This window comes from Lichenostomus cassidix, chromosome 15 (genome assembly GCF_008360975.1).
Source record: "Lichenostomus cassidix isolate B80296 chromosome 15, HeHo_3.0, whole genome shotgun sequence".
Classification (NCBI taxonomy): domain Eukaryota; kingdom Metazoa; phylum Chordata; class Aves; order Passeriformes; family Meliphagidae; genus Lichenostomus; species Lichenostomus cassidix.
The window spans coordinates 3,981,868-4,002,063 of record NC_139496.1 but is presented as its reverse complement, the minus strand read 5'-3'; the positions used below and the strand labels follow the sequence as shown (position 1 = coordinate 4,002,063).

At 46.1% G+C, this 20,196-nt stretch overlaps 1 protein-coding gene across 3 annotated transcripts; it reads left to right on the top strand.

The window, feature by feature from the left end:
• Positions 1-82: 82 nt before the first annotated feature.
• SVOP (SV2 related protein) lies at positions 83-19,349 on the top strand. 3 transcript variants are annotated; one of them, XR_014855298.1, is made up of 17 exons: positions 83-1,094; positions 3,242-3,402; positions 4,580-4,665; positions 5,624-5,722; positions 6,828-6,899; positions 7,276-7,400; positions 9,206-9,269; positions 9,808-9,933; positions 10,863-10,991; positions 11,350-11,423; positions 11,715-11,791; positions 12,957-13,064; positions 14,351-14,462; positions 14,688-14,769; positions 14,993-15,082; positions 15,548-16,270; positions 18,347-19,349. XR_014855298.1 is itself a non-coding variant. In XM_085075627.1 (16 exons), exons 1-16 carry the CDS (start codon positions 1,060-1,062, stop codon positions 15,734-15,736), a joined length of 1,629 nt encoding a protein of 542 aa, XP_084931753.1. In that variant the 5' UTR covers positions 83-1,059; the 3' UTR covers positions 15,737-19,349. The 3 variants fall into 3 exon arrangements, 1 of the variants encoding a protein (XP_084931753.1); XR_014855297.1 differs by having other exon boundaries at positions 15,548-16,317; XM_085075627.1 differs by having other exon boundaries at positions 15,548-19,349.
• The last annotated feature ends 847 nt before the right edge of the window (positions 19,350-20,196 follow it).

Sequence of the window (20,196 nt, the reverse complement as noted above, 5' to 3'; positions counted from 1 at the left end):
GTGCGCACCGGGCATGGCGGCGGGCGGGGCGGGGAGGGGAGGGACCGGAGTGACGCGGCGGGCCGGGGGCGGGCCGGGGACAGGCCGGGAGGGTGGGAATGGCACATAGCGGGGGCACCGGGCCCGTGCCGGGTGTGACACCCGCTGTGAAGGGCTCACAGGCCGCTCCCGGTGTGCCAGGCCGGCTCCCCGCGCTGCGCGGCCCTCAGAGCCCCTGAGGGATCGCGGGCCGCGCCTCAGAGCGCCGGGAGAACAGTGCGACATTCCGTTCCGTTCTGTTCCCACAGGCTCCACAGGCGCTTTAGTCGGGATAGTGAGGGCAAATCCTGCTGGAAAGGGTGCCATCCCGGGGGATTTCCCGTCCCGGGGATGTGACGCTCGGGGACACGGCCCGGGTGGCCCTGGCTGGGGCAGCGCCTGGGCTCGGGGATTGTCCCGCTTCAGCCCTTCCATGGGCTGATCAGCCCTCAGAGCAGCCCCGCTCGGGGCCAAGGGGAACGCGGCTGAGTTAGCCTCCGAGCCGTGCTGAGCTGAGCTGAGTCTGGCCCGGGAGAGTTCAGGTGAGCCCAGCCGGGCCAAACCCAGCCCAGCCGAGCCAAACCCAGCCCAGCCGAGCCAAACAGAGCCCAACCGGGCCAAACCCTACCGAGCTAAACTAAGCCAAGCCCCTATAGCCAGTCCAGCTGAGCTGATCCGAGCCAAGCTGTGCTCTGCTCAGCCCAGCTAAGCTAAACTGAGCCAAGCCGAGCTGAGCTGTGCCAAACCATGCCAAGCCGAGCCGAGCGGAGCTCAGCCGTGCCAAATCGAGCTGAGCCGAAACGAGCCCAGCTGAGCCCAGCCGTGCCGAGCTGAGCTGCACCAAGCCGAGCCGTGCTGAGCCAGGTCCAGCCGTGCTGAGCCGTGCCGAGCCGAGCGGGTGCGCGCTGCCCGGCCGTTCCTGCGGAGCTGTCCAGCCTCTCCAGCCTCTCCAGCTCTCCCGGCGCTCCGCAGCTCCATCCCGCTCCTGCCCGCATCCCGAGCCCGCCATGCGGGAGCGATGAGCGCAGCCGCCGCCCGGCCATGGAGGAGGATTTGTTCCAGCTGAAGCAGCTGCCGTGAGTAGCTCCGGGGGGGATCCTTCCCCTCCGGCCGCGGGAATCCCGCCGAGCTGCGGGCAGTTCTGCCGGGGAGAGGGTTAGGCCCCGGGAAGCAGATTTTCCCGCTGGAGCTGCCCGGGTGCAGCATCCCGAGGGATGCAGGAGATGTTTGTTACATAAATCCGCTCGTTCCGGGGGGGTTTTCTCGGCGTGGATTTGGTGGTGGTGAAAAATCGGCAGGGGTGGGATAAAACCGGCTGGAGATTTTGGGAGAGGAGAGGTTGGAATTGCCGTTGCAGGGGGGTTTATCTGTAAATAACGGTGTGCTGGGGAGGCTTTTCCTCCCCATCCTCCTCCCTGCCGGGGAGGAATTGCAGAGCAGAGCCTGCCCTGCCAAGGTGTGTTTTGGGGGGACAATCGGCATTCCCAGGGTTTCTGAAGAGGCAAACGCTGCTGCACAAAGAAAATGCTGATTTTTGCCAGCAACTCTGCCTTTGGGGTATGGTTGTCGGATCTGTGGGGAAAAAAAAATAAAAAAACCAAACTAAACCCCAAACCTGATAAAATCTCTGGTGCCTTTAAACCCCAGGAATTCCTTCCTTTCCCCTCAATGCCGAATGCATCCTTGAAAACCCAACCCATTTTTCCTAATGCTCCGTTCTCAGGTGTTTTGCAACATATTCCTATTTATAAATCATGGGCTCTGCAAGGCAGGGAATGAGCGTTTCAAGTTGGTGTTAAATATTCATGAGCTCGTGTCAATGACAGCACCCTGTCCCATAACATTCCTGATAAGTTGGGAAAGCGACATGAACTCCAGTTCTTTTCCAATCCTTCAGCTTGTCGGGAAAATGAATCAGAGATTACTTCATTAAGCTTTTTTTCCCCCCCATTTTTAAGAACAAAACATCGGAATATGTTCTAAATACATTCCAGTGCAGGTGTTTTGGTGCTGTGAGATCTTGCAAATAAATGCAGCAGCTCCCTGAGGTGTCCCAGATGGGAAAAATTTGGCAAGTATGGAACAGAAATTATCCCAGTAGAGGTTTTTTTTCCTTCACTTGTGTCAATTTTTTTCGTATATTCCTAAATTATACACCTGTATTTTTATTTTCTGTGCTAAGCAATGTGGCAATCCCTGCATGGGTTTGTGATTCTCAGGTTTTGTGGGATCCACCACTTCCAAAGCTGAAAAGATCTTTAAAAGTCCCTCCCTGTGGTAATTTAATCTATTAAAAATATTTATATATTTCACTTAAATCCAAGGAATTTTCACTTCTCAAGGGGAAAAAGTTGCATTGTGTTGCAGGTAAAGTGAAGGAAATTTGGTGGATCTGTTCCCAAATTATTGGCCACTGAAAACTTCATGGGAAAAGAACCTTCTCTGTGGAAAGGGAGCAAATCCGTCTGACCAAAACATCAAAGCTGTGTCAATTTAGCAAATTCTGGTCTTAAAATATAGATATTTAATTCATTACATGGTGTTAAATAATTCTGTTAAAGGTGAAAGCAGAATCACAGAATCAGCATCCTGATGGAAAAAAAATCCATCCGTTCCCTGAATGGTCTCATTAATTGTATTTCACTAAACAATATTTCCAAATCTGGCACATTTCAGGAGTTTCACTTCTAATCACAAAGCCAACTCAGAAAATGGAATTTGGGCTCTTCCTACCAGGACAAAACCCCCGAAAATCAATGACACAGCAATGCCTAATTCCCAATAAAATCCAGAGGCACAAAACACGGATCTCATTAAATATGTATCATTTCATCATATTTTTATGACCTCCGTGGTTTTATAACTTTGTAGATAACACAATAACAACCTCTGCGTCCAAGAACAAGGATTACATCCCATCCCAATGCAGGACACCTGAAACCAGATCCAAACTCAACTCACAGCATTCCCTGTGGAAAATGGAGACAGGGAATGAGGAGAAACCTGGATGCTGTGTGATTAAACAAGGCTTTAAGGCTCACCAAGACAGGGAATGAGGAGAAACCTGAATCCTGATTAAACAAGACTTTAAGGTTCACCAAGACAGGGAATGAGGAAAAACCTGGATGCTGCTTGGTTAAACAAGCCTTTAAGACTCACCAAGCACAACTCCTGGCACTCCAAAGCCCCCTGGAAGGAGCAATCCGTGTTTCTGTGCTTGCAGGGTGGTGAAGTTCCGCCGCACGGGGGAGAGCTCGAGGTCGGAGGAGGATGGAATTTCGGGAGAGCACGAGGTGCAGATCGAGGGGGTGAGGACGGAGCTGGAGCCTGTGGAGCTGGGGGATGGAGCTGCAGTGCCCAAGGAATTTGCCAACCCCACGGATGGTGAGCAGGTCTCTTGTTTTCTTCCTGTGGAGAAATGTGGGGCCTCTTCATCCCAGTCAGGGGGTTTGGAGAAGTTGAGGATCCCCAGATAAAAATAATAACACAGGGGAATTGTTTTCCACCTGAAAATCATGGCTTGATCAGCCCATTCCCTGCAGAATGCTCCATGTGGTCCCTTTTGTGTCCCCAGTACTGGATGCTCCTCTTAGAGGGTTTTTTGTCCAGCTGCCACCCCCTGTTCCACACTGGGGATTGCTTGATTTCCCTCTGGAGCTGCTCAGTGCTCCTGGAGCAGCTACACCCAGCTCTCCTTCAAGGCTGAGATGAATCTGCAGAATTCCTGTCCATCCCAGCCTCTGCTTCCTGCTTGGAGGCATCACTGCTTTGGGAGAGATGAGAAATATTGGGTTTGTCTTAGCACAGAGTGACAATTTGGTGTTAATCTTGTTTATGAACTTCTCTGCTGTGCTTCATCCCTTGGATTTTGTTTGATTTCCTCCTGATTTGTGTTTCTGTGAGGATCTCACAGCTCTGAGCCAAAGCTTTTCTGAGGAATGTCCTTTTCAGACTGCTGGAAGTGTTAGAACTGTGAGACCTGAACTGATTTAAACAACTCTAATGTCCAAATGTGCTCTTCTTGGTCATTTCATTTTGCACTTGAGCAGAGGAATTTGAGACATCTCAGCACCTTCAGCTGGAACAAACTAAAGAGGTCATGGCAGTGGGTGGAAAACAACCACCAGCATTTTTAACAGAAGCAGGGTTTACAATTTCTGTGTTTGGGAGAAATTCTTGGTTTAAATAATGGCAGGTTGCACTAAAATATTCCCTGCAGCTCCCAGTACTTCTTGGCAGAGCTGTTTGTCCCTAGAGAAAGCTGCACTTTCCTCCTTGGCTGGAGGAGTCACTCCCAGGAGGAAGAGGCTGAACATGATTTACCTCCACGTGATTAAAATATTCTAGGAATAATCAGAATTATTTTGGCTTTGGATGAACACAGAGATTTGCCCAAGCAGGAACTGCATAGAAACTAAGTATCTCTATTATATATTTGAGATCTCAGCAGATTACCCAATTAATTAACAATTAAACCAGCAAATCCTCTCTCAAGAGAATTTGAGCAATAATTCCTTTTGCAAGGAATTGTACAAATCCACTGGAATTGTTTTCTTTCCAGATACTTTCATGGTGGAAGATGCGGTGGAAGCCATTGGATTTGGGAAGTTCCAGTGGAAGCTCTCTGTCATTACTGGATTAGCATGGGCAAGTAATTGGGATCAGGATCTGTTGCATGGTCATGACTTAGAGGATCTCAGGGATTTCAGATAATGAGCACAGAGAGTCTCCAAACAGATAAATGTACAATAAAGCAGGAATTTTACTGGAAATTCTGAAATAGCAGCTGGACTCAGCCTTGTTGTGAGGGGTGATGAATAATGATGGATTTCTTTGTCTCTGAGTTTTTTATAAATCAGAATTTGAAAAACCAAATTTGATTTGGTTTTGATTCTCTGCTTCAAATCTGGTTTCAAATGAAAGAAGTTCCAGGCTACTCCTGCAGAACCTGAGGTTTCCTGCAGTGGCTTTGCCACATTCCTCCCATCAGCTGCAATCTCTGTTGTCTGTATCAGTCAGGATTGCTGTAATCTCAGTTTCAGAGGAACAGCAACCCAGCACTTCCAGTTTTAACCTTGATATCAACAGCAAAAGCACTGGTTTCAATTTTTCTCCTCTTTATGCAGCTCTGTTTTCCACCTCCTGGGGTTTATTTAAGGATCCTGATACCTGGAGCTGTATTTATTGGCTTTTATCCATGTAAAAGGCTGAAATCTGCCATGGTTTAGATCCCAAATCAGCTATGGAATTTGGTTTACAGATCCAGGAATGTTTAAGGGAGAAAGGGAATAAATTACAAGGTATTAAACAGTTCTGACTGAATCTGTGGGTGAAGAGGCTGGAAGCTTGAATTTGCACTATGGAAGGGGCTGAACATGAGTCACTGACCAGCCAAACCTCCTCAAAACCTTTTGATTTGGCTGTTTGAATCCTCTCAGCCAGAGTTACTAAATGTGCTGACAGTCAGAAACGAGTTTAAATGTTAAATGTTTTATTTCGCCGCAAGGTGGGAACATCACGGAAATGTCACCAGAGCCCATTATTGCCTCCTAAATCCACCTGCTTGCCAGCCAGTTGTTGATTTTGCTTTCTCTTCCCTCTGCAGATGGCAGATGCCATGGAAATGATGATTTTAAGTATCCTTGCTCCTCAGCTGCACTGTGAGTGGCGCTTACCCAGCTGGCAGGTTGCATTGCTCACCTCGGTAGGAAAAACACCTGACAGCTCCTGTCTTCCCTGAGGTTTTTCCATCATTGTTATCCAGACATTTTTGCTTTGTATCACTAAAATTAAATCTCTGTGTGGCATTTGAAGGTTACCTTCAGGTTGGAAGTTTATAGGAGTTTTTTAAAAAGATTTGTAGGAGTTTATTTAAAAGATTGAAGTAACGAAATTTGGTGACAACTGAGGGCATTTGGCAAGTTTCAGGCTTGAAGTTTAATATAATTTCCTGGAAAACCTATGAATTTGCTCAGATTCATTCTAAAATTCAAACCATTTGATTAATTCTAAAAAAAAAGTGGTAAATTTTATTATCTTGCTTGAAAATCTTTTTCACTCCCCACTCCCATTCCAGCTCTCTGGGACACTGACAGTCTGGGAGCCCTGAGAGAGAACAAATAGTTGTTTTTTGAGGTTGGACTCAATGATCTCAAAGGGCTTTTCCCTATAATGATTCTAAATAATTAAATAATTGATTATTTCTAAATAATAATTCTAATAATTAATTTATCCTAAATAATTCTGGGACTATCCAGTGATCTTTGGAAGCAGAGCTCTCATAACACCACCTCCAGGCATGGTGCTGTGATGTTGGAATCCAGCAATGCCTTTAGGGATAAGAAAACAAATTTGGGAACTCTTCTCTCAGTACTGATCACTGCTGAATGCAGGGACTTTATTCCCTGCATTTCTTTCTCCTTTAACTTCTAATGCCCTTTGTTTGATTGTATAAAATGGTCAAAATGCTCAGCAGATTGAAATGGTGTCCTTGGATCCCATGAATGTCCCATCCCTGAATACAGAGCATTCAACACAAGAATGTCACCTCTGGAAAGGGCTCAGCGTATTTTTTTTCCCACTTCAGACTTTGCTAAACTTTTAAGGTGTGATTTTATCTCCATTATTGCTTCCCTGAGAAAACTGGATGATCTTTAAGGTCCTTTCCAACCCAAACCATTCTCTGCCCATCTCGCTCTATTTCGGGCTGAAATGTTCTGGTTTCACTGGAAGTTTGTCTTCTGTGCTGTCATGCTGGAATTTTCATTTGTTTTTAAGGGAAAGATTTTTTTTTGCTTGCTGTTTCACAGGTGGTGTTTGTGGGAATGATGTCCAGCTCCACTCTCTGGGGAAACATTTCAGACCAGTATGGGAGGAAAACAGTAAGTCTGCAGCTCCTGCTGGGATTTACCCCAATATTTCTGCAGTGTGGGCATTTCAGTGCAACTGGTGCAGATTCCCAGAGAAGCTGTGGCTGCCCCTGGATCCCTGGAATTGTCCAAGGACAGGTTGGACAGGGCTTGGAGCAACCTGGGATAGTAGAAGGTGTCCCTGTCCATATCAGGGGGTGGCTCTGGATGAGATTTAAGTCCCCTTCCAACCCAAAATATTCCATGATTCCATATTCACAAATATCATAGTCCACATGTACAAAGCAGCATTATCCAGAACTGAGCTCCTGTGAAATATAAGGAATTTGAAGCTCTGTTTTACACTTTCATTTGTGCTACAGTCATTTCTAACTCTTGCTGAACACAGGGCCTAAAGATCAGCGTGTTGTGGACACTCTACTATGGGATCCTCAGTGGATTTGCTCCCATTTACAGCTGGATCCTGGTGCTGAGGGGCCTGGTGGGCTTTGGGATTGGAGGAGTGCCTCAGTCGTAAGTAAATATTCCCAAATCCAAGCTTCCTCATTTTTTTATTTCTTCCTTACAAAATTCTCCTGTCAAATTGAAGTCTTGTTTCTGCTCAGCCACCCCAAACCTTGGTCTTGTTGCAAGGCAAGTCATGACCTAAACCCCAGCAATTAGAGGCAGAGCTGAACCCTGACTGTGTAAAACTCCAGATTATTGTTCAATCAGAGCCTGAACTTCCCCATCCCACCCTGAGCTGCAATTCCAAACCCACACAGCCCAGACCTGCAGCACTGGAGATGCTGTGATGGCTCAGAAGGAAAAGGCAAAGTGAAGATATTCCTCAATCACTGTGTTGTTCCTTTCACTGAAGAGAGTGATCCATAAATTTTCCACCTGCAATAAATAACCCTGCTCTAGGCTTTTAATTATAAATGTAAAGGGAAGAGTACAACCATTCTCTCTCTGTGTAGCCTTTTATCCTTATCAATAATTGATATTTTGCCTTCTGGAGGTGCTATTTCAGAGCAGGCAGAGTCTGACTTGGATTAATGGCTCACAGACTCCTTCCCAAGGCAAGACTTTTCCATTGCCACTCCCAGATGAAAGGTCCAGAGCTGCAGCTACAGCCCAGCCAGGACCACTTGACTTGACTCACTGAGGTTCCATGGCTTCAGCAGAGCTAAAAAAGAGTCAGTTGTAGATCTCCAAGTGGATCCCATCCTCCCTGAGTTTGTTTGCTGTTCTAACTATAACAGGGATTTATCTGACAGAGGGATAAACATGGATGAAGCAGGAAAAGTAACTCTTTTCTCATACCCTTAAGCAGGCTGTGTGATTTTGGAGGTGAGGGCCTGGATCTCCATGGAATGAGTGTCTTTGTAATTTCCTCCTCTGAATTGGCTCCAACAATTCCATGTCCTTCTTCTGTTGGGGTCATTCAGCAGCTCTTGTTTTTCTCTGCGCTACCTGAGCTACATTTCAAGATGTGATTTGAGTTCTCTAAACCACTGGATGAAATATTGTGTGTGACTTTATCCTTTCCATGAGCTGAGTCCTGGACAGCTCCTTGGAGATCAATCCACTCTTTGTTAAGTTAGTAGGAATTTTGTCTCAAACCTCAAAGGAAGCCTGAGGAGTTTGGAGGCAGAAACAGGCTGAGTTAATTGAATACAAACAGAGCAGGAGCAAAGAAGCAAAGCCAAGCCTTACCAGTTTGAGAGAGATGACAGAGCCTGGACTGGCTGCTGCCTGAATTCCTCCTCAGGAAATCCTCCTGGAGAAGCTGTGCCATCACTCCTTGGCACAGGCATGGAACAAAGCCTCTGCAGAGCTCAGTGGTTGCTCTTTGAATCCCACAATAAAAGAATGCAAATTATTTTATACCAGTAACATGAAAGTATTGCCCTTTTGGAGAATTGAACCCTGGCACAGGAGGCTGATGGGAATTCTCTGAGCCACTTGTAAAGCCCTGAAGGAATACTTTATCCAGCAAGAGTTTGTGTTGAATTCTGATGGACCACACTGAAAATAACAGATAAAATGGTGCTCTGGCTCAGAGCAGGGCTGTGGAAACATGTGCATCAAAATCTGCATTTAACTGACCACTATGGGGTCACAAAACCACACAAAGAGAGCAAATTTTGTCCTCTCTTGCAATGTTGAAGAATTTTTTCTGGGCAAACAGAACTGGGAGTAGGGAGAGCTTTGAGCTACTGCTCTGGGTTTGGCAGTTTTATTAAAAGGCAGTGGGGATGTTTGAACCTCTGTCTGGTGTGGCATTTCCCTCTCTGTGCTAGCCTGACATTTTCCTCTCCTTTCCCTCTTTGCAGGGTAACTTTGTATGCTGAATTCCTTCCAATGAAAGCCAGAGCAAAGTGCATTTTATTAATAGAGGTGAGTAGGTGCATTCTGATCCTTGAGGGACAAATCCTACTCTTGGTTACATCCCTTCCATCCTCCTGCCTAGAAATCCCCTCAGACCTTGCCTGACCACTTTGGTGTGGAGCTGAGTCACTCCTGAGCTCTGCTAGCAGCCCAGCTCCAAAAGCAGCAGAAAGTTTTCTGTCACACTCTTTGTGTTCAATTTGCCTTTTTTTCCAAATGATTTTGCATCCAGGGCTGCAGGGTGACTGCTGTGAGCACAGTGGGGGTAATTGGGTGTCTGTGATTTCCTGGTGAAATTCATCTCCAACCCAGTGATGGATTTGGAGAGCTGACAGCTCCACAAATTCAGGACTAAATTCAGCTCCACTTCTTCATCCAAATGTCACACAGGGCAGAATTTTGTCCTTGGAATATTTTAAGGCAGAATTCACACCCCTGGCATTTCTCTCTCCAGCCATCCCTGGTGAGCACAACCTGGAATTCTCCAAAAAGGAAGCCTTGGGAGCACTGGTATCCTCATTTTGCTGTTTTTTTTCCCATTTTCCAGGTGTTCTGGGCCCTTGGGACTGTGTTTGAAGTGCTCCTGGCAGTGGTGGTGATGCCCACGCTCGGCTGGCGCTGGCTCCTCATCCTCTCTGCCCTCCCACTCCTGCTCTTTGCTGGCCTGTGTTTTGTAAGTATTCCTTAAAGATTCATGTGCATTCCTGCAATTCCCACTCCTCTACCCCATTCTGAAGGAAATCAGGACAGTTTGGAGCTCTCTGGTGGTGTCTGCTGTGAAATAACTGAAATAATGACCAAAAAAATGCTGTTTCAACAGGGTGCTGGGAAAAAGTAGTCCAGGGAGAGCTGTGTTGATGTGACTTAATTGCTGGAGGACAGTGGTGGGCTGGAATTTTGTGAAATCAGCCCTGGAAGCCTCTCCAATTTAATGACTTGGTTTCAACTAAACTCAGTGGAATCAAAATTTTATCCAAAGCTGCTGTTATTTCCCTAAATGCTCTTTCAATTTTGTCACTTTTAGAATCAATTTCCACTCAAAAACCCTCCCAAATCAGGGACAGAATCTGCAGAGTGCAAGTCAGATTCCAAAATAAGTTAAACCTGAGCTTCAGTGATATATTTTATATTTTATTATTTATTAGGTTATATATTTGCCAACTCCATCTCCCCATAGATAAATGTCCTTGTCAGGTGGTTTGGCAGCCCTCAATTTTCCTTAATTTTTCAGGAATACCTCCAGTGATAAAGGAGCTCAAACCCATAAATTTTGGAAATCCAAGGGCATTTTGTTATCTGCCCTGGATGCTTTGCCATTCCTACAGGGAAGGGGTAATGTAAAGAACCTGCAAAAATCCCCAACATTTCTCAAGGATAAATCAAAAGGAATGGAAGGGGAAGAGTTCTGAGTTCATGGGGAAAGTGGGGAGTTGCAGCTTTTAAAGCCTGATGAGGTGATTCTTGGAATTCTCCAAGCTCAGTTCTGTAATCCTTTGTTCTGTGAGAGTCTGGAGTCACTGAGCTTTTCCCCCAAGGAAAATCCTGGTTTTTCTTGCTGGTTGTGACATCCTCCTGTGTGTGTGACCTGCTTTGCTCCCTCAGTGGCTGCCAGAAAGTGCCAGGTATGATGTGTTGTCTGGGAACCAGGAGAAAGCTCTGGCCACTTTGAAGAGGATAGCCACAGAAAATGGAGCTCCAATGCCTTTGGGAAAACTGGTGATTTCCAGACAGGTAGGTCTGGTAGGTCCAGGAGGTCACAGAAACCTCCATAACAATAAAACTGAGGGGGTTGTAAGCAAATAATTAATATTTTTATTGATTTACATCTCAACTAGACATAAAATTGAGATTTGATCATTTAGGCATCTTTCCCAGTGAGGAAGAGTTAATTTCTCATTAGCAAATGAAAATGAAAAACAGCTTTGAAATGAGCATTAATGTTATCTAACCTCATTGTTATTAAAGAAAATCAAACCTTGAGCTTGCTGGAGAGCTCAGGTCAGAATTCCCAGATCTGAACTCGTGAGACAGGATGGAATTTGACACTCTAGCTGTCCCTCATCATCCAACCTCTGCTTGTTCCCAACAGGAAGACCGAGGCAAAATGAGAGACCTTTTCACTCCCCATTTCCGCTGGACCACGTTGTTGCTCTGGTTCATTTGGTAAGAGAAAACCTAAAGGTTCAGTGCCAGCACAGCTCTAAATGGGGGTTATTGAAGGGATTTTACTCAAATACAGCAACTTCCTCCTCAGAAAAGAAACAACCAAACAAAAAAAAAACCCCAACTTGTATTGATTTGTGATTTATTAAACCACCCAGTCATGCCCAATCAAATTGCCCTTTAATTTTCTGAATGCTGATAGGAAATATCTTTGAGGTAGGACTTTTGATTCATGTTCTTTCATCTGAGTTGGACCACCTGAACCTTCCTCTCTCATTTGCTTCCTTGCAGGTTTTCCAATGCTTTTTCATATTATGGGTTAGTTTTATTAACTACAGAGCTCTTCCAAGCAGGAGATGTTTGCAGCAGTGAGTATTGATCCACCTTTTCTTTTCAAATATGTCCTGTTAAAACTGCTGGAATATCTTTTATTAGATCACCTTCTGCTGTTGGTTTGGAAAAGGAACGTGGCTGAGTTTGAAGTTGACTTTATTTTAAATATTTCCTCATCTCTGCCCAGTGCAGAGAAGTCCTGCAGTGGTTTTGAGCCCAAAATGTAAAACAGCAAGACAACCTTCAAGGCAGACCTGTTACCTGTTCTTCTTGATTAAAAAAGTGATTGAAAAAAATATAAAAGTTTGGGGATTTGACAAGTCTAATTAGTTCTGAGAGAGAGAAACTGCTGCTGTGGAGCTCCTGGGCTCTCAAGATGGGAAAACCTGCTGAGAAGAAAGATAATGGTGGGAAATCAACATCCTTTGTGCTGCAGAATTTTTTTTTGGGAAAAAAAGGCGCTTTGACTGAGTTATGAAGAGCCTTGAACAGTTTGATTCCCCAGGGGAGGAATGATTGCATTCAGAACACTTGTAATTAGGGAAAACTGCCTGAAAGTTGGGAAATTATAAGAGGAGGATGGGGAGTGTTGGAGCAGCCCCAGATCCCAGGGCTGAACAGCAGCAATGAGCTCTGAGAGCTCTGACTCAGGTTTGCCTCCCCAGATGAGGATGCAGCCCTTAAAAACCCTTGTTTTTTACAAGGACTTAATGTTATTCAGTATTCTCAGAATGCAGGAAGTGTTGGGATCCCAATTTTTGTTGGGAGAAACTGAATTATTTGGGTTAATTCTGTTCTGAGCCCTGGGCTGGAAAATAATTCAGGCTGTACAGCTGATAAGGAGGTGGAATTTTCACTGTGACTGCAACCATCCTGTCACAGAAAACATTCCAAATATTCAGTGTTACCAGGTAAAATCACCAGGCATTGCTCTCCTATGCCACTCTGACCCTGGGTTCCATCCCAGCAGCACATCAAGCATTCAGAAGAGGAATAACAATTAAATCACTTGAATTTCTATCCCTAAATGACTTTCCAGAAGTATTTTAAAGGGTGGTTGGTGCAGTGAATCCATGCCAGTCCTTTCAGTGCATCCCTTCCCAAGTTTCAGCAGGAAGAGTGATAGAAACACAGCAGGAAGGTAAACAGGGAATAATTTACTTAAAATATATTAAATATTTGTGCTTTTTTCCTCCCCAGTATCCAGCAGAAGGCAGGAAGTTAAAGCCAAGTGCAGCCTGACCTGTGAGTACCTGACAGAGGAAGATTACACTGACCTGCTCTGGACAACTCTGTCAGAATTCCCTGGTAAGGAGCAATGAGAGGCACCAGTTTTTTCCCTGGAATGGCTCAGGGTGTGGGAATGGAAGTGGGACTGGGATTCCAGCAGTGGAACTGGGATTCCTGGCCTGATGCTTCCCACAGCACTCAGAACTCCTTGCTGTGGCTGTGGATCCTCCCTGCCCTGGGATCTCTCCAGAAAAAAATCAGTCGTTGCTTTGGAATATCCCCTCTGACTGTGAATTCCAACCCAGCAACACTTCAGGAGGAGGAAAACCAATTTAATCAAAGGGACAGAAATGCTGAAATTTCTATCCATAAGTGATTTTCCAGAAGTACTTTTAAAGGATGGTGGGTACAGTGAATCAATGGAGAACTTGCTCCCTAAATCTCTGTGTCCAGCCTCAGTCTGATCCTGTGATTTTCAGGCAATTCCAGTGAATTTCAATGGACAGTCTGATATAGGATAAGTAAAGTAGTGTGAAACAGCCACTGATCCTTCGGATGGAGGTGATCTCCCAGTGTTAATCTGATTGAAACTACACCAGAGACAGGGATCAGGTTATTTTCACTCTACTAGATCATCATTTCAGGGCCAAAAGCTCAAGGAGAAGCCATTTAATTGATGATAATTTGCAGGTATGACTGATAAATATGCAGAGTCATTCCTGAGAGGAGTGTCCTGCCAAAAAGTCATTTTGGGAAGGATATCCAGAAAAAAGAGTGTGGATGATGCTGTTGCTGAAAGGTCTGGTCTGATCCTCACACCCACAGTGGTGGGAGTGACAAATATTGACAGGATGCCTCTGGATGTGACACTGATGCTGGAATTATCCCCACTCCTGCTGTGCATCAGCTTTCAAAAGGATCTGGGAAAATTGCATTGGAGAGAAGAATTAGCATAGTGAGATTTACTGAGCTTAATCTATTTCCTATCAGAAAACAGGGGAGAAGTAATTTGGTGAAACATCTAAATAACAGAACGGAAAGAGCCCTTAAATGCAGCAGAGAATAATGGCCTGAGGTTGAGCAAAAGTTCTTCCAGTGAGCCATAAGCAGGTGTTTTAGGCAGTAATCCCTGGATGGGAGTGTGGATTTGTGGATCTGGGAGCATGGAGCAGCACTCAGCAGCTGGGACACAATTCCTGTTTTCACATGACACCAGTAGCAATCCATCCCACAGCCCTGCCTGGGGCCAGCAAAGGATTGGAAAGAGAGACCAAAATTTCCAATCTAAACCACCCAGGCTGTGTTAAATCTGCTGCAGCCCCTCTCTGCTCCATTCCCAAGGGTCTCCTGGTCTCTTCCCACAGGTGTGTTGGTGACCCTGTGGATCATCGACCGCATCGGCCGCAAGAAAACCATGGCCCTGTCCTTCCTTGTCTTCTCCTTTTGCAGCCTCCTGCTCTTTCTCTGTGTTGGAAGGTGAGTCCAGCACAGGGAACAACTGGACTATTAGATTCATCCATGTTCTGTCTTGGTTGTGGTGGGAGAACTGGGAGTGGTGGTTTGAAAAGCCATGGGGTGGTTGTGCTCTGCTGGAGAAAGATTTTAGGCTGCGGTTGGGTTTTCTTACCAGAGTTTGGGAGGGAAGTAAAAGTAAATGTTACTGAACATTCCCAAACTCTGTTCTCCTCTTTCTTCTTACAGAAATGTTCTTACTGTGCTGCTCTTCATTGCAAGAGCTTTTATTTCAGGAGGATTCCAGGCTGCTTATGTTTACACTCCTGAGGTAAGGGGGTTGTTGTGGTGATGGGAATATTCAAGGGGAGTGAGAAAAGGGTGGGAAAGTCGTTTTGATGAGCTGTTCCCAATGGACCTCACCCCAGAGTGGAGTTGTAGATCCCATTGTCATTGTCTAACAGAATGTGCTGTGGCACTACTTACTAATTCCCATTAGGAGTGGAGGGAGGAGAATTCCTACTGGCATTGATGGGATGATGTTTTCTCCACAGGTTTATCCCACAGCCACTCGTGCTTTGGGCCTGGGAACGTGCAGTGGAATGGCCAGGGTGGGAGCCCTCATAACCCCGTTCATTGCACAGGTAAATCCCTCCTCCTCTGAGCCTGGAGGCACAGGAGGCTTGGACTTGACAGTCTTACAGCTCTTTTCCAGCTTTAATAATTCCATGATTTTGTGAAAGTGATGGTGAACCTGCTTTTCTTTCACTATCCCAGGTTGCTCCAAGCCCTGTCCAGTCTGGCCTTGGACACTTCCAGGGATCCAGGGGCAGCCACAGCTTCTCTGGGCAACCTGTGCCAGGGCCTCAGCACCCTCACAGGGATGAATTCCTTCCTAAAATCCAGACTAACCCTGCCCTCTGAGGGTTTAAAACCACTGTCCCTCATCCTGGCACTATCTCTAAAATGCCCCTCTCCCTCCTTTCCAAAAGCTGCGCTTCAAGTTAAACTTTTTCCCCAACACCACAATTAAAATTCCTATTTCTCTATCAGAGTCTGTAATTCCATGCTGAGGTGCTGTTTTGCATTCCCTGCCCTTTTTCCTGCAGGTGATGTTGGAATCTTCAGTCTATCTGACTCTGGTGGTTTACAGTGGCTGCTGCCTGCTGGCTGCCCTGGCCTCCTGCTTCCTGCCCATCGAGACCAAGGGCCGTGGCCTCCAGGAGTCCAGCCACAAGGAATGGGGCCAGGAGATGGTGGGCAGAGGATCTCATTCCCCAGGGGAATCGCAGGAATGATGGGAACATGGAAACCTGCTGGAAGAATGCAGGATAGGAGCAAGATGTCTCACAAAACCTCCGAGCCTGAAGCATGGAAAGCTGACCACCATCACTGCCAACGTCACGTGTCAAACTGCAGGAATCTGGGGTTGAGCCTCAGCAAATTGTGTTTCTGCTGCTCTTTGCTCACACTCATTAAAACTTTCTGGATGGAGAGGCCTTTGATCCAAATATCCTTGGAAGTTTAGCAGGAGGGGTTTCTCTTCAGTCTGTCATGCTTGCATGGTCAGCTCTTCCGCTTAAAATGTCCCGTGCCAAGCAAATGCCAAGTGACTGCAGCCCAGCCTAAGCTGTCATTAGAACACTTGATGCCTAAAACCAAGAGGTTCATATTTATTGTGGCCCTGACCTGGCACAGGGTGAATTCCATACCCTACACTATGGATTAAATGCCTGCATTGCACTTTTAGCCATCAAAAGCACCACCAAAATGTGGTTCTGGCAAACCAATCCGGGCTTTCCAGTTGGGTTTTGTTCCTGGAGGATTAACAAGTATGGATTGCTTGGAAACTGATTCCTGACTGTTTCTGCCATCCCAGGTGGGTAGTTGGAGCAGGGAGGGTGGTTTGCTGCAGAGCTCCTAGCAGAAATGTAAATCACAGAGTCATTAAGGTTGGAAAACACCTCAAAGCTCATCAAGTCCAACATGTAAATCCTCATGGTTCGGAGCAGAATTGGACTTGTCAGGCATTGCCAGGGACTTTGAGCTCTCTGTCTGCTGCTTGGAGTGGGGAGGTTCTCACTCCTGTGGTTCTCTGCGTGGATCCAGGTGTGTCCTTGCTCCTTTTACCTGGGTTAGCTCCAACCAGAGTTGGAAGTGCTGCCGTTGGGATGGAGCTGCTCCCTGACAGCTGAGCAGGACTTCTCCTGCTGATTGTACATTGACTGGTGACAAAGGAATGTAGCTGGAATAAATGAACAAAACCATGGGAGGAGCCCATCTGCAAGGACCTTGGGTGAGGAACATCCCTCTTTCAGGTGTGGCTCTTGTCAGGGAATGTAACGGAGCTCAGGTGAAGACAAGCTCGTCTGGTTTGTCACAAACCTGTCACTGGCCACAAGACAGGTGGCAGAGTTTGTGGGAATGTGTTAGGATCTGGCCTCATCCAGGTCTCAGTGTATTTTCAGGATTCCAGACCTTGGAACACACAACCAAATATGGGTGAGATGGATTTGGTGAGGCTGTGGAAGCAGTGGAGGTGTATGGTCTGTCTGATCACCTGAACACAGGGAAACGTGCAACACATTTTTACAGTTGAATATTTTAAGTATCCTGGGAAGCAGATCCTGTTCCTGGGGTCAGGAATACATCTCCAAGTCCATGTTTGGTGCAGTACAAGTGAGCACTGTTGGGCTCAGCTGTCACTGAGGGTCACAGCTCTGAGGTCACTGCAATGCTCCACCATGTGCCAGGCTGTTTGTTTGGAGACTGAGGGGGAAATAGGAGTGGATAATTCCTTAAAAGAAACCCAGGAGACTCAGGCTGATGGAAAAGGCCAAAGAGGTTGTTGATACTGTGTGTGGGGCTGTGTTCTGCTGAGAGCAAATTTGCCAAGGCACCGAGTTTCCATCCAGTCCCACTGGAGGAGGGTGACTCAGTGAAGGATTCCAGGAATGGTTGGTGGAAACAGGCAAGCTTGGCTTTTCCCAGCGACATGAAAATGAATTCATCTCCCAGGGGATCCCTGGAATCAGCTGTGGGTGCTGGCACTGAGCTCTCTGTCCATTCCAGCTGGGTTGGTTCTCTCTGTCTCCCCTGGCCCTGTGTCCTCACTCCCCAGCAAGCTCAAGCTCCAGTTGATCCCAGTAAACAGACAGGGCTCTTGTGGCACTGATAGCAACCACAGCTCATTTGTTCACCTCCTTCTGCCAGGCTGCACTTGGGTCATTCTCCCTGTGTGCCTGGGGCAGAACCAGAGGGATTTGTTTCATGGAATACCAGAATCCCAAAGTGATTTGGGCTGGGAGGGACCTTAAAGAGCTCATCCAGTCCCTGCCATGGACAGGGACTCCTTCCAGTATGCCAGGCTGCTCCAAGCCCTGTCCAAACCTGACCTTGGACACTCCCAGGGATGGGGAGTCCACAGCCTCTCTGCTTTGCCTTGGACTGACCCTCTGATGTGCTGGATATGGGATACAGCAGTGAGGAAGCAGATCCTGGATGAGTTTAATCAGATATTATCCCACATGTTTGGCCAGTGAGCTGGAAAACCTGCTGGGCTGGGATCTCCTGGAGCTGGGATCTCCTGGAGCTGGGTTTGCCTTTGCAAAGTCAGCCTGTTCCTCCCTCAGCTCTGACATTCCATCCTCTTCCTCCTTCTGCTGGAGGCCCTCAGGGCCATTCCACTCCTCCAGGTGCTCCTGTGCCTCCCTCCTTGGGCTTGCCATGAGCTGTGTTTGCATCCCCAAACCCTGGAATTGAGCCTGGGTAGAGGTGACAGAGAATCCAAAGTGCAGGACAGGCATGGCCTGAAGGCACCCACCCTATGGCCCAGTTTGTTATTCAAAACTTGAGTTAAAATTCTGCTTTCCCAAGGTTAATGTTCACGTCTCACTTCATTTTTTTAGGTGAATATTCAGCAGTTTTAAAGATTCAACGGCCTTTAGAGAGTTTTAGGTGAAGTTTATCTGTTCATGCCCAGCTGGATCCTACAGATAAGCTACTTCCCAGGTAAAGATTTATAGGGAATGCAACATTTTCCATGCTGTTGAGTAGGTCAGTTTCAACCTGTGACATTTGCAGTGTTAAGGAACCAAAAAAAAATTTTTTGCTTTTCACTTTTTATGAATTCTGCACTAAAAAATAGAATTAATTATAGAAATACCAAGATTGGTCCTTTTGGGTCTTAAAAATTGATCCAAAGCTCACTGAAATCTGGGAGAATCTCCCATGGATATCCATGGGCTTTGCATCAGCTGAGTGAAATAGAGAGGAAGGAGCTCTCCACAGCTGATCCCACCTGGCTGAATTCAGCAGGAGCCCACTGGGCACTAGAGAAACAGAGCTGAAATTCAGGATTTGCAGGAATTTGCATCTAATTAACAAGAGAATGCCATTTTAGCTCGTTCACTGAGAACACTGGGGCTGACACACACCAGTTATAAATCACAAATAGATTTTATCAGTAGGGCAGAGCACCGTTTAGGTACAAAATAAACTTCCAAAGATCCTTTTCCACACTGAGTATTTTTCACTGGTGAAGGGATTACTGCAAACTGCTTCATTTCAAGCTGGAAAGTGAGACCCTTTGGAATTCAAACAGAATTGTGGGATTCAGATTTGCCAAGTGTCCAAGATATCAATGTGCCAAGCCAGCGTGGAATGTAATTCTCCAAGTGTGCTTGGATGGAATGATTTGTTACTCCCAAATACTTGCCGAAAGAGCAGTGAATGTTTCCATGTCTGAATGCACAGTTTCTAAGCTGGATTTACATTTTAATGTTGAAAAACTTGGTGTATCTCAAGCTTGTTGTAAAATATTCCTCTGGTTCCTGTTCCCGGCGCGGCATTGGAGAGTTGAAGTCCACATTAGATATTTTATGTTAAACAAATAAATAGTTTTTTCAGGAAGTAAGTTTTTGGCTGTTCTGGGGGATGTTTAGGAGGGATCATAATTTTGCTTTTTTTTTTGCCTTGGTGTTCAGAGGTTTGAGATCCAGTTTGGGCTCAGCACTCTGCAGGTCTGACTCATTCTCTGTCTGTTTTGTGTATTTAGATGTGAAGAAAAGTCACAGGGTTCCTGTTCCCATTGTAAGTAACCTCACTACAGCTTAATACTGTGGATGTTCCATTCCTGGAAGTGTTTCAGGCCAGGCTGGATGAGGTTTGGAGCAACCTGGGCTAGTGGAAGGTGTCTCTGCCCATGGCAGGGGAGTGGGACTGGATGATTTTCAAGGTCTTTTGCCCCCCAAACCATTCTGGGATTCTATGATTTTTTAAAATTCTCTTAAATCTTTAATTGATTTTCATATTGAATTCAGTTCAGACACTAAACCCTAGCCAGTTTGGCCTCTTCCCTGGATGTGTTGGCATCAGGTGACTCCACATATGTCTGGACTTAGGGGCAGGGAGGGTTCCTTCTACTAATTTACATTTTAATATAAACCTTTCATTTCCCTATCATTTTTCTAACCCATAATTAAGTGCCCAACCCTGTTTTCCTCTGCTCTGTCACTGATATTCTTATTTTGATGTCCAATAATTTACAGGCAGGTGGTTGTTCAAGGATGAGTCAAAATGACTAACGAGCTGCAAATCCTTCTCATGCTAATGCAGGGTGTTCTCATCCCATCTTCCTTCTCCCAGCTTGGGATGCAGAATCTTGTTCCTGGGAATGGAAATAGCTGGGAACTAGAAGGATTTGTGTGGCTGAAGCAACACCAATCACTCAAACCATTCCATGATTCTGTGATGTCTG